A 14,052-nucleotide genomic window follows, 5' to 3' on the forward strand; every position below is an offset into this window, starting at 1 on the left:
CTTAACTGCTCCGAACAAGACATTTTCAATTTCTACATCATTCCACAACCCAGTCACAGTTTCTATTATCTGAATCTAACTATCACACCCTGGTCACAAAAAGATACTAGTGCTATTTGCCAGTGTCCTTTTGACCAGGACAATCCCAACTCCGTCATATCACATTATATTGATAGAATAGCCAGCTTGAAGTCCAGTTCTCAGTTTCTACACTGTAATACTTGTATCCATTAGACACATGCAGACTTACTGGCGATGTGTGTCAATCCTGAAGTCTCCTCCTTGGATTTCTGCACAACGCTGGTAGGTCGGCTTGGTTAGACAATATCACAACATGCTGGTCTCTGAAGGCAATAAGAACAACACAAGGTCACACAACTGTTGCCGTGTTTTGATGGAAGGATTACAACCGGACTGGTCATTGCGCACACTCATCTCCATGTCTAGACACCACCAGTAAGACCAAGAGACAATACAGGTTATCATTCCCATGAACCAATCTCTTGAATATGGCACCCTTGCCACATGATAGATTTTGTCCATGGTCATCCAGTGGCATCTGGTAGTATATCCGAACCAAAGTGTTTTGGGCAAAATTGCTCGAAGACTTTGACATCAAGTTCAACAGCAAGGTTGTTAATGTCATTTAAGATGGCTGATGTTACAACCAGTTAGTTTTCAAATGTGATTTAGTGAAAGACAAAGTCACAACAAGGTTAAAGCAAGAGTGTCATGGCTGAAGACAATATCCCAACCAGACTGCAGACATTCATGGCCAGATACACAATTGAAGGTGGAGAAAAAATTAACAGCAGGCAGTTTTGTTTTTAATTACATAATATATATTTTTTATTAGATTGACAAGGAGAAAACAAGTAGGATCAAGGATGCATGGCCTGAAAGGTAATGAAACCTCCCTTTTGCATGAAATGGTAGGAACATGTAGATGTAAGTTATCATATTGCGCGTTGTACTGTACAACAGTCTCAAATTGCTTCAAATTTCCTAGTCTAATCCAGAAAACTTTCTCCGGAAACCAACAAGCGCACACTGGCTACCCATGGCCATTTCAAACCGGAAAGTTCTCCCGGTCTTCAAAGTATCCTTTGAAATCCCATACCATCAACTTCGGAAAACGTATCACTGTTCATTCATAGATAAACCCCAAGGGTTTTGACTAGGGTTTTGACTATCTTTTCTTTCCTTTTCCACCCTTCTTGCCTCCTGGTTTACCCATCTTAACCTTTCGTCCCTTTCCTTTGCCACTACTCTGTCCAGCTTTTGAACGTCTTCCCGTTTTCTTCCTCGTGTCCTCTCCATTTTCTCTCCGTTCCCGTCTGAAAGCGACACAAAAAATGATTTCAATCAAATCACGAAACAGCTAAATACTTTTCTCTGCAATACTGACAACATGGCCAGAAAGTTTACTGGTATGGCAAGTTCCCAGAAAAGTGTATTCATTATTGTTCAAAAATTGTGGTGAATTGAATTGATTAACCAATAGATTCAAGTGAACTCATCCCGGCATACTGGTTGTGACTTTGTCCTCGAATGAAAAATTTGGGACAAAGTTGTAATTAAACATCAGAGAATCTGTGAATGTTTTCTGCAAATGGCTCTGATGGAGCATGCACAACTTATGTATGAGACTACGACTAGTTTCATACTGGGGCTGAATTTGATCTCAATTCTCACCTCTTTTCGTCCTCTTCTCTTAAATGCTGATTAACTGCTTTGTTGACATCAAGTTTAGGATTCTTGCCGCTCAGTCTATTCAAGATTTCAAGAGAATTTTTCTTTTCTTTTTTGAAGTCGGAAATATTTGGTTCAAACTGAAAGAAGAGTCAAAGTTAAGGTCAGCAGATAGAGAAAGGAACTCGTGTAACCTAGTTATTTTAGATCCTGTATATGAAAGCGTCTCTGCTTCACACATGACCCTATCTAAGTCACATCCTTGCAGAAGGCAACACCGCCAGCACAAAGGGACAGCGACACAAAGCTCAGGCGAAATATCCTTATATAAAACGCTGAGAGGACTAACGATTTACAGGTAGATCACTATTAAGGACCTCTATACATGTAAACTATAGAAGAGACAGATAATTCTGCATGCCCGACAATAAATGCTAATAGAACAATCACAAACCTTTCGTTTCTTTCCTCGATTATCTTTTCCAGGCTTTTCTGCGGGCAGTTTTTTCGTGAACTTTCCAACAGAAGCTGTCGACCTCTTGGCAGCTCGTAAGGCATTCTGAACATGGTCTTTTGAGGGAGTGTCTGTCGGAGTGAGGCCCACACCAGGCACTGGAAAGATAGTGACTCTCTAAGTCTATTAAACCATTCAATTACACTTAACTACAAAGTAGGAAATACAAAGCGCAATTGAAAGAGTCAATTGACACTGAAATCTTACTGAAGCTTCTGGTATGAAACTGGCATGACCAAGCATGTTTAGCCATTTCTGGACAGGTTGGGATAGGAATACACATGTGTTACTGGCTAGCTGAGCACTATTCTATGCACGGCCACACCAAGTCTTAGTTTGCTGGAAATGGAACACGAACAAAAAGTGATAACCAAATCCGCCATTGGATTATATAGCCATCATTTAAAGGGAGTTTAAGACCATGTGGATCGGGATGGGTTTCTTGAGTATGAATGCAATGCATGACAGGATGACATACATGTACTCCAGGACGCATGCATACTCAGAATATCGAGTACATGCATGGACCAAACCTGTTGATCATTCAAAACATTTACCTTTCATTTTATGTGACCTTGCAATGTTCCTCAACCTCTGCAGCTCATTCTTGGCTGATCTTTCGGTCTTTTCTTTCTTCTTCTTGGCAAACTGATCTTCATATGGGTCAGCATTCTGTGGCACCTCAATAACCCACTCCTTAGTCTCATCATTCGCTCGCTTGTATCCCCATCTTGGACGATATTCCTGTTGGGAAGAAAAGCTTACTACAGGGGCTGCAGACTCAATAATAAGACAAATATGTGCCATTTATAAATACTATAACTAGATTATTGTACCAGTTCAACATTTCAACACAATTTCTGTCCATCTGAAATCTTACATTGTACTATTCTATTTCAAATACCATACATTGATCACAAAAGAATCATAATGCATTAAGGGTATTAGACATGATTTCCCTTTTTCTCCCCAAATTTGGACAGGACATAGACCTGTAATTTTTTATTGGGATGAATGGTTGGAGCGAAAGGTTAGCGGTCTTAGGGTGACTATCAACAATAAGCACAGTTTGGTAACTGGGTCTGGTTTGACAGAGTAATATTCTTCATACCAGCAATGCAGATTTTATACTGTGAATGGAGACACCTATCATCGACTTCGTGCAACTTAATTTGGTCCAACTAGCTATTGGCCATAGTCTTTAACAATAAAAAAAAGCACAGACAACATACCTTATGAACTTCATCATAGACCATGCGTCCTTTCTTCTTGTTCTGTATGCCCTTGAGTGCCGCATATTGTTCCCATCTGGTGGTTTTCTTTTCTTTTGGAACAGGCTTTTCTCTCGGAATAATTGTCTTAGGAGCAGGAAGCTGGGGAAACAAGAAGGACAGCATTTAGAGCACATGTATCCCTACAAAGACTTTGTTTGATCTAACCTGTCCAACCCATACACACATATCAACTTTCAAGTCCAAACAGAAATGAACCTTTTAAAAGAGAATGAACGAGACAAATCTCATGTATCTCTAAAACAAGATATCCCATGTATCTCTAAAGCAACATATCACATTTTCCGGTATCTATGAAACATTTCTTTGGTATCTCTAAAACAACATATCTCATGTCCATTTATCTCCAAACCATTCCTCAAGAAGGAGCTGTGCTTACTTTAGCTACAATGACATCTTCCTTTCTTTCCACTGGCAACTGAAATGAGAATTAGATAAGTTTGAGAAAATCATATTGTTGTATTTAGCAATTTACTGCTACAGAATCCAATCCCATGGCTCTGTAAAGATCTTTTATTCTTCAGTGAAACACAGATTAATATTTATCCTCTGCAGATGTCAACATTCTGTTCTTGGAAGGACGCTGTGCGGCATAGCTCTGTTTCTGTTCCCCTATTCATCTACTTTTTGGTTCATGTCCTGAAAAGCTGTAAATTTATTGTGTACCGATAAACCAGAATCATTTGATAACTTACCTTCCATAGTTTGTTTATGAGAAGTTGTGTGTTGTCTCTTGCAAGGTCTTTTAAAAATGTCTCCCTATTCAGTCTGGAATGAAAAGTATATGAATATTGAAACCCAATTTTGCTGGCCAACTATACTAGTGTTAGGTGAATGCAGAATGCATGAATGGTTCAGTACTACTACTACTACTACCAGTACCACAGCCACGCACAGGATACCGTAGGTCCAGGAGGCCTTTTCATGTACAGACAGATCAATTTGAGAAAGGCTTAAGCCATCGTGTTAACCATGCTGCCAGCATCAATGCATGGAAGATCGACTAGAAGATAATCTAGGGGGGCGGGGGGGGGGGGCGGCATTATATTCAGTTGGGGACTGGCGAAATTAGGGATCTGCATCTACATGTACATTTTATAAGGGTGGCTAAAATACCATGTTACCGGTGTTTACCTCAATAATTTTAGTTCTAACGGATTTGGGTCAATAGCAAGTAAGTTTCCCTCATCTATTTCAAGTTCAATATCTTTCGGAACCTCTACAGTTTTGTATTTCGCCTCCTTTTCTGCGATCGATTGCAGGACACTTTCCACGAGGTCGGCCATGCTGGAAATTTAGACGTGTGGTTTAATAAGACAAGAAGTGATTGGCCAATATCAATCTAGGTCAGCCAAATCAGCCAATGACAAGACCCCTAGCATCATTTTACGGTCTGCTTAGTCTGGTGAGTCAGGATTTCAGGAAGATGTTTTCCTCAGGAGAAATGTTTATCTCAAGAATTTGATTATTTATGGTGTTTATTGAACTCAAAACGGAATAATGTTGAAGAGAGAGAATCTTCGGAAGAATTTCTTGCGTGTAAAGCAAATAGCAGATCAAAATTTGGGCAGGTAAATGCAAATATTAAGTGTGCCATGCCCTTGTTTTTTTCTTTCATTTCCTACTTCCTATCATGTACATTCATGCATGAACAGTGCTGTACATTGGTCTTATGTTGGTTGTGTACATTTTGGTGGCCACGCCCACTTTCGATATTCTTGTTGTTTTTGGCTTCTACATGCTAAGTCCATTTGAATTGGGGCAGGGTTCATGGTGCAAAATGATCTGCTGCACTTGCCTCGCATGACGACCGGACTTGTTTATTTGGTGGGCCTAAACTAAAGCCAGACTGCCCAAAGGCAAAGGCTAGGCCTAGGGCTAGATCGCGCGTGCCACAGACAGCTTGAAGTTGTATCATGTATGCTGGTGCTAAACCATGCCTTTTCGCGGTACCGCTCTGTCCCCCAACACTGATACAATGTAGCAAGAACTGTATAACTTGCAAGATAGATGCCATTTGATTACTGATCTGCTGTTGTGTCGGTGTGAATAAGAATGGCACCACGTGATGAAATGCATTCTTCAGAATCCTTCAGCTGTCGTTGGATAGAGATCAATAATAAAGAAAGAAGCGGAGCCTCTTCTAGAAGACACCTCTGTTCAAAGGAATTCTCTGAAATTCTTTACATATACAGATGTATTAAATAATTTGAAATCAGGACACACGTCTCTATTTTGTTTTAAGGACAGCATTTGCCATCAGTCCCAGCAAGAGCCATGGCATCATTTTGTAATCACGGGGTTCCAACTGCATTTTCATCAGCTGTGTCAGTCTTGTTAAACAGGACTGACCACAGAATGACTGGCGGACAACATAAGTTTACATGTATAACATGTAGATTTGTTCATGCATGTCATGTGTTGTCGTAGTCCAAGGATCGATACTTGCTTTTCTGACCAGTTGGGTGAGATTGGACTACATTGTATGTCCAAGCATCTTGAAAAATGTAGCCTCCCCTATAGCCCCTATAGCCACTATTGTAAGGGCAGAGTTTGTGGTCCTGCTTGATGAACACTATAGGACATCTTTTGAATTCTTAAAAAAAGAACACGCAGTGATGGACATGGCCATGGTACAATATGTACTTTATGTCTTTTGTTGTAAAATTGAAATAAAAATAAATTTTTCTTCGTTTTCAGGGCTGAGAAGACTGAGTTGTTGACAGAGAACCTCTCAAGTATTGACAAGAGAGTCGAACTGATCAAGCATGTCTCTGCAAACACAGTGAAGAAGCTGTCAGGATGTATGCAAGGGCAAGGAACAGATGTTGAAAAGAGATTGGTAAGGACTTTGTCAATTTGAGAGATAAGGCTATTTCATTCCATTCATCATGGGATCATTGTTCATTAGCTTGTTTAAAAAAATAGCCATATTATTAATAATAGAACAAAATAAAATGTGGGACAGTGTCATGCAAGTTGTAAATACCAGATATTTGCTTTTATAATCCGCTCTTGTTTATAAAACGGCCATCCATTTTTGTCATCTAGAGAACATTATGTCAGTATGCTGCATTGTAATTGCCGTGTTCCTTTTGAAGCATTGTGCAGATTTACAAAATGTACAGTGAATTATGTAAACAATGGTTGAATGAGAAGAATGCCATTGCATGATGTACGGGTATTGCATGCGAATATTCCTTGGTCATTGATTTCACTTCTCATTTAGGTTGATGAGGCTACTTACATTTATGGCCATTCTGCAAAGGAAGATACATACATGAATGCTTTTACTTGTAGTCATTTCAGTGTTCATGAATCTTTCATGGTCAGAGATAATTCTTGTTTTTGTCTGTTGTACTTACCAGAAAACAAGTCCTTTTTGACTTATGGGACACTCTTTACTTCCAAACTCCTATCTCTAATGCCAGGCGTCTGGCGAGGAGGCATTTAATATTTAACTACCTGGTGGCTAACCGAACAGCCACATCGGAAAGAGGTTACCAGGAGGCGTCGAACCTCACGAGGCGGATGCCCTAACCACTAGGCCATCGAGGTATACTATTGAACTTTTGAATATTGTTTTTCAGAAAAAGATCCCAGAGACTGGTCTCTCCCATACAATGATCGAATCGGCCACCTTACTAGGAGATAACCTTATTGGGTAAGTATCTGAATTCTGCTGTCACGGAAGTGAAGGAGAAATCTAGTGACAGTCAATGCATATCAAGTCATGTACATGATATTCAGTGATGCGCATGTTTTTAGTAAATCTGTTTTGACTTTCTGTTCCACCCAACTCCACCTGGGTGGGCTTTTTTTGGTCTCTGGTTTAGCCCTAATTACTTAAGTAGTGTAGTGCTATTGATGTAATGTACATGCATGATTTAATTTCCAGTAATCAGGGCAGAACTGATTTCATGGGATGCCATTTTTTGCTCATGGGAATTTGTGTGCACATTTTGAATGAATGTCTTTTCTGTGTTTTAGTCTTTAGGCTCAAACGATCGGCAAACACTGAAAAAACACAGAACCGAGAAATTTTCCTTTCTACCCGAATTTGCTAGAAAAAGCTTTTTGTGCATGGGGTCTTTCATTGTTTCTGTCTTTCAAATTCATCTTTGAACTTAATTGCATGATAAATCATTAGAACTCTAAGTTTTTTGCTACCCAAACCTGTGTAGTTTTAGTTGATTTTTAAGAGTTCCTTGTTCTTATGTTGGACATCCTGACTGAATTTGCATGCATCATGTGTTTGTGATTGCTGGATCCTGTCAAGTGCTACACTCTTGCAATATACATGTATCCGCATTATTAGGTAGTCCTGCATTCATTGCTAACATTTTGTCTTGTCTATCTTTCATCATCATAACTTTTCAGTCCATCATCAAGTATTAGACCTGCCTACAGCATTTCAAGGTACAAACGGTGATAGTAATTCCCTTAGAACAGATCCTATTCCTAACCAAGTCCTTCCTCTGCCATGGCTAAACAGAAGACATTATGACTACGATGAATGCAGTAAAATATCTCATTTCTAGGGTGCTTAGTTTTCAACTTACAAAAAACTGTGTTTGTTTACCGGAGTGTATTTTGGTCACACGATTCAGCAAATTGGAAACTGGACTGACTGTGTGGAAACACTGGTACTGCTCTAATTCATGCACAGCCTGTCGTTACTACAACTGGAGGCTGAAGCCAATGGAATGATTTACTGGAGCCTTTTCCCTCATGGTCGCTGCCATAGCAAAGTTAAGCTCTTGTTGCATCAGGCCTTTGGTGTATACTGCAGAGCTCTTCAGATACCATCTTGCCTTCAATTCCCACTCCTCAGACTTGCACTCTCAAGAAGCCAACATTCCTGTCCGTCTGCTCGCCTCGCTTATCACCTCCAACGTCTTGCTTCTTCACGGAACATTGGCATTGCTGCCAAGGATGCATCTCTTATACCTGTACAGCTTGCGTGTTTATTTTTTGGCTAATGCTGAAAGAATTCATGATGGCAAGAAAAATTTCTTGAGAATGATATAAAAAAATCTTTGTTGATGGTGTTATTCAAGCTCTCGTGTAGATAGAAGTTGAACAACTTGAACAAGGTAGATTTCTGAGTGCATGCAATGGATAATGTAGTCCGCTCTTTGCTAAGTATTAAAACGGGTCAATCAGTGAATCGGTTTGTATGACGAAATGGAAGATGGGCAACATGTATGGGTCTCTCCTTGCTAAAAGAATGGATCCTGAGTGTTACGCACGTGGCTGACTCTGATTGTGTCGGTTTTGGTGGGTCAGCCTCACCTTTTTTTGCAGATCTGTGAAATTAGTACTCAGTAGGTCCAACACTTGCCAAGTGGACCGTTGGCATTGACTTCAACTTGCAAGAGAAATTGTTAGAGCTGGACTATTATCAAAAAGTGTTTTTTCCCTTTGGACTAAACCTGACAACCATAATGTACAATTACATAGACCTTCATACTTTTTCCTGCGAATGTAATTTCCATATCTGGTGGGTTTCGATGTTTATGGTCCCATAGTGTAGACATATCTTTCAGAACAAATATTTTGGTATTTGATCATGTTGATAAATTTGCTGGTGTTTTTGTAATGTGGTCTCAATGTAGGTTGTGAAATAGGCCTATGTTATAATGTATGGGCTGTGGTGCATTGGCCCTACATTGTGATTGCTAGAGAATACTTCAGGGATGGTTTTGATTTATGAATGAACTTCGTTATCTCAGGTGGCAAGATGGTAGGGTGATCGCATTTTTCATGTAGCGACTAACCAAAAGTCATTTTGGTGCAAGTTTTAAATTGAGCCACAAAAATTTGGGTGATTTTGTCTGTGCATCGAGTGTTTGAACTCTGAAGATCTGTTCCCCACCCAATTCTGCATGTTCTGGGCCTCTTCATCTAAAAGTGCATCAAACACATCCCGAGCCTCATGATCTATACTCCCTTTAAAACGTTGCCACAGTAAATCTAATAATCTAATAAGATGCAAATACCTTGGTGACCCAAGATGATCAAACATGTCAGTAAATATTATCATCTCAGCCCACAAAGGGTTAGTATGGCTCAGTGACATCCTTCCAAGTGGGAGTGGCAGAATAGATTGTCAACAGACCTGTGCTACTCACTGGAAGATATTTTGCATACAATAGGCCTACAAACCTGTATAGAGTAGATTTCCTGAGCTTGTGCAGTGCTGCAATGCAACTATGATAATCATGTCATTAGGCCACCATTGATATCATTGTTGTATACTACAGTGATGTGCCATATTTTCATGATGTTCAGTTCCAATCCAATGCAGTTTACTACTATAGTTTAGGCTCCCTGCGGTTTCTGTGAAGTCATATGTGACTCGCTCTACCAAAACTAGGCGCTTGTCGCATCTGAACTTGACAGGTTGATACGGACTTGTTGTTCATTTCCCTATTGTTGACCTTTTGTGAAATCTATTACAAACTGATTTGGTCACATTCAACAAAAGGTCTACAATAGGGAAATGAACAACAAGTCCGTATCAACCTGTCAAGTTCAGATGCGACAAGCGCCTAGTTTTGGTAGAGCGGGTCACATATGATGATTGCCCAAAAATGGGAATAGTAGAGTTTTGAAAAATATATCATAGTTTGTCATCACTGACAGCAAATTCCTTCCTTCCAGACATTAGAACCTCTCGATAAGAACACACTTGGAACTGACAAATGATATTGGGTGTCCTGATTACTGAAATAAAATCCAAATGATTGTGATATGACATTGAACCAAATGCAGTTTCTTTTGACAGATAGGGTGTCCTTAGACACGAGAGGTGTCCACTCTAAAGAGAGGTTCAACTGTGATATGCTTGGGTATTCATTCAGTGTATTGGTATTGTATGTCATGCATGTATACAGTGATGAATGAAATTCATTTTATGCTAGAATGACATTTTCATGAAGCAATGAAAGCCATAATAATCATTATTTGGCTGTCATCCAATCCACAATCTAATTTATATCATCCCAACCAGGAACATTCCACCACATTTCAATGCCCTTGGGCCATCATAAAGAATAACAGTTTGACTACAATTTGAGGAGGACTCCAATTTGAGTAGTACATGTACAAGTACATGCATGTATTTTCATGCTAGTTATCAAAAATTCCTCACAAATATAGCGTTATATACATGTAGATTGATATGAAAAAACATACAGAAGGACTTTCAGCCATAGCGGACAAATTTCAAAAAGTGATGTCCGTTTGGCAGTCAACCATCTTTGAAAATGGTGTCCAGTGACTGATCATTGATAAAACAGAGATGAGCCATTTCTGATGTAGCAGTGACAACTGATATACAAGCATGTAGTCCATGCATGCTGCTAAACTGGACTTCAAAATTAAAGGCCCATGCCATTCGTTCAAAATTTGAAATTGAATTTGAAAATTTTCAAGTGTATTACACATGTACTAAATACTAATTTTACATTGCCGTTATGAAGACAGATGGCTTGAAAATTGAATGATAACTGCCCTACGGCATTGTGTATAACTGCATTTCTATTTTCCTGGCTCACCATTAATACATTATTAATCACAAACGGCATCCCTTAAAACGTTATTGTTCTAATGTTGACAAGTGGCGGTCTTTCTGTCTTTTCAGTACGATGTACCAAATGTGTGGTGAGCTCGAGGGAAACCTTGGCAAGGAGGTGCTGCAACACGAACTCGAGATGGAGGAACATGCGCTTAATCCATTACAAAATATATTAGATGTAAGTCACACTTTTGATTGTCAAGTTCAAAATGAAAACATGAAGGTCACAGCCTGCGTCTTGTGATAGTTGTTTGCTTCTGTTTTATAGCTGGTAGGAAACTGTTCAAGGAAGGTGTTCATAGGCGCAGGGAGTAAGAATTGTAAGACAAGAACAGTTTGTAAAGATTTTCGAATGCATCAAGATAAAACTCGTGGTATAGAATACAGGTACAGAAAGAGTTCGTATGCTGCGTTTTTGAATGCATTCTAAAGTACATTGTTCCAGTCTGCTCCCTATACATAAGTGCCCACTTTTGAAACAATGTCTCTTGATACTCCTGAGACAATTCATGGAGAGCTTTTCTCTGTGACTTGTCCTACACTGGCTTCGGACATGACAGACAATCCACATGACTTTTCCCCCAACATGGAAAATCACTTTACAAACCAGCCTTTTCTCGGAAACGAGATACCATTCAATTAGCTATTGCATGTTGATATCTTCTCAGTCTAGGAGAAATCAATATCAAACTCCTAGATAGAATCGAAATGCTGACTTTGCAGCTGTAAAGTTCTAAAAAGTGGTAAAAATTCTCTCTAGACATGAGCTATCTCTAATGAAAATAACCAGTTATGGGAGGCAGAAACTGTTTTTTATAAAAAGGGCTCTGTCCTGATTGAGTGATTCCCGATAGTCATCCAGAAGCCTGCTAAAACGGCATGTTTTCGTCCCATTCTGGTGTCCCAAAAAAGTGAATTCCCTGACAGAGCAGACCACACAAGATTTTGGCATGTGAATCAGTGTACAATGCATTGTGGTGATGAGGACAAAGTGCATTAGATTAGTGGGACTAGAGGATGTTTTGAAATAGTCTATAAAAATAGCTGAGGCCCACAGTGTCCCAAAATACTCAATTTGAAAAGAAATGCCCACCCTGAGATACCAGACAGCATGTTTCCAACCGAATTAATTTAGCCACATCATCTGCCTCATTAGCTAGTAATGTCATATAATACTAATTGCTGATGAAGTATTACTATAAATCTAATGACTGTGCTCCATGTAGCTTCAACCGACCCTGGGGCCATGATAAAATAGAAGTCTAGCTTTCCTAAAGTAGAACATGTAGAATAAATGTAGTCAGTCACTGTTGTATGAATATGAGGTGCATAAATGTCAGTGCAGTTTCTTTAGTATGAACAATTGACTACCATACCATTAAATTGTCTTGAACCGTGGTTTATCCATCATTTGCCCAGGGGATGAAACAATGTGTCATCGTTGCATTGTTTCACCTGGATTTTCGCCTCCCGTTAGATATGCAATAATGTTCGAGGATTAGTGGATGGTAATGAGGTTTTGATGTGGATGGTGTCTGGGGGGAATTTGAAATATTGATTGGTTGCAGTGCCATACTCTGTGCTATTGGATCATGCTATCAGGGGGACTGATCATGTTTCTAATGCAAGGGTATGCACCATGGGGAAATATACCCTGCTTCTATATACTGTGTGCACCTCTGCTGGCTGACTTCTCTGGGGCACATGCCAGAAAAATGAACCTGCTAAACTGTTCCCCCTGTACCAGCTGTCAAAAGATGCCCAGGCTAATGAGCTCTCTTGCCCATTGTCCGATTGGTATAAGCAAATACTTAGCAGAAATGTTGCAAGATTTTTGCGCATGGGAAACAGAAATTTACAGTTCCCAGATTTGTGTGGATGCTACTGTGTAGAATCCTTCAGGCAGCCACCTGTAGTGTTTATGCCGTAGCTTGCTATAGTTAGCTTGTAAGCACAAGCCACAACAAATAGCTTGTAGACAGCCAGCTGGATTTACCTTCAGTGCCTGAAGCCGTCTTGGTTCAGCATGTTCAGGTAGGTATAGGCTAGCAAAGCCATAGGCATAGCCGCCTACATGTTCTTGACCTTCAATGCTACATTCATGTACTCCTCAAAGTCGTGCAAGTATATCATGAATATGTAGCATTTTTGTGGCATATGTCTTGACAGTTGAGACCCTTGCTGTTGTGGACGTTAAAGATATGTACTCTTCATACAGTCATGTTGTGTAAAAAAACTGTGTATTTTTGTAGCTGAGCTGCTGACTGCATTGTCTCCAAGTCTGGAGATTATTTTCTTTAAAAAAACTTCATCTTGAAAGCTGAACTCGCATCTGACGTTCAGAGCGAATTGCCATGGTAACAAAACTGAAATGAGATATCTTACAAATCTTCTATCACAATTTAAGTGCCATCCTTAAAAATGCATCGGTTCTCCCATGAAAACTTTACTGAGCTCGGAGTCTGAAATAAATGGTTTCATTGATTGAATATAAAATCAAACATAATCATTGTAGATTTAAAAGTGCTTATCTGCAGTTGATAAAATGGACACGGGGATAGTCAGGTAGTACCTTCTTTACAAAAATCACCCTCTGCTTTAGTGCAACAGTTTTGAGGCCAGAACCCTGTGTAATAACTCGCGATGAACACTTCTTCTATTTTCTATGTTTCTTCCTCGCTTCTATCTTTTCAGAGTGACATCCCTAACGTTCTCAAATGTAAGAAGCAGTTGAACAAGCTGGTTTTGGATATGGACTCGGCTAAATCTAGGTAAGGAAAATGGTACAGATGCTCACCAAGGAAAGGAAAGGAGGCCACAGTTTACAGGCAGGAGAAAGCTGGGCCAGATTCAAGTTATAACAAAGAAGCTGCTGATAAGCATCAGATATCGCAGTGCATCAGCTCATGCGATGAACTAAAAGAGAACACATTGTGAATTTTCTGCTTTTGAACAATAGCTGGGCTCTGTTT

The 14,052-nt window shown here is 39.6% G+C and overlaps 2 protein-coding genes across 4 annotated transcripts in view; one reads left to right on the plus strand and one right to left on the minus strand.

Moving 5' to 3' along the window:
* Positions 1-831: 831 nt before the first annotated feature.
* On the minus strand, positions 832-4,787 carry LOC135498504 (ribosome biogenesis regulatory protein homolog). Its single transcript, XM_064788801.1, has 8 exons — positions 4,633-4,787; positions 4,194-4,266; positions 3,878-3,916; positions 3,439-3,579; positions 2,764-2,950; positions 2,147-2,304; positions 1,696-1,832; positions 832-1,337 (listed from the first exon to the last, which is right to left on the minus strand). Exons 1-8 carry the CDS (start codon positions 4,782-4,784, stop codon positions 1,190-1,192), a joined length of 1,035 nt encoding a protein of 344 aa, XP_064644871.1. The 5' UTR covers positions 4,785-4,787; the 3' UTR covers positions 832-1,189.
* A 124-nt stretch (positions 4,788-4,911) lies between these two features.
* Positions 4,912-14,052, plus strand: part of LOC135486976 (rho GTPase-activating protein 44-like) — a 29,350-nt gene continuing 20,209 nt past the window's right edge. For 2 of the 3 annotated variants that reach the window (XM_064770207.1, XM_064770223.1), the window contains exons 1-6: positions 4,912-5,069; positions 6,199-6,340; positions 7,089-7,162; positions 7,879-7,917; positions 11,147-11,258; positions 13,775-13,851. In XM_064770207.1, the coding sequence (XP_064626277.1) occupies positions 4,999-5,069; positions 6,199-6,340; positions 7,089-7,162; positions 7,879-7,917; positions 11,147-11,258; positions 13,775-13,851 (515 nt within the window). In that variant the 5' untranslated portion in view covers positions 4,912-4,998. The remainder of the gene's footprint in view (positions 5,070-6,198; positions 6,341-7,088; positions 7,163-7,878; positions 7,918-11,146; positions 11,259-13,774; positions 13,852-14,052) is intronic. The other variant, XM_064770213.1, reaches the window with a different exon arrangement.

This window comes from Lineus longissimus, chromosome 1 (genome assembly GCF_910592395.1).
Source record: "Lineus longissimus chromosome 1, tnLinLong1.2, whole genome shotgun sequence".
Taxonomy (NCBI): domain Eukaryota; kingdom Metazoa; phylum Nemertea; class Pilidiophora; order Heteronemertea; family Lineidae; genus Lineus; species Lineus longissimus.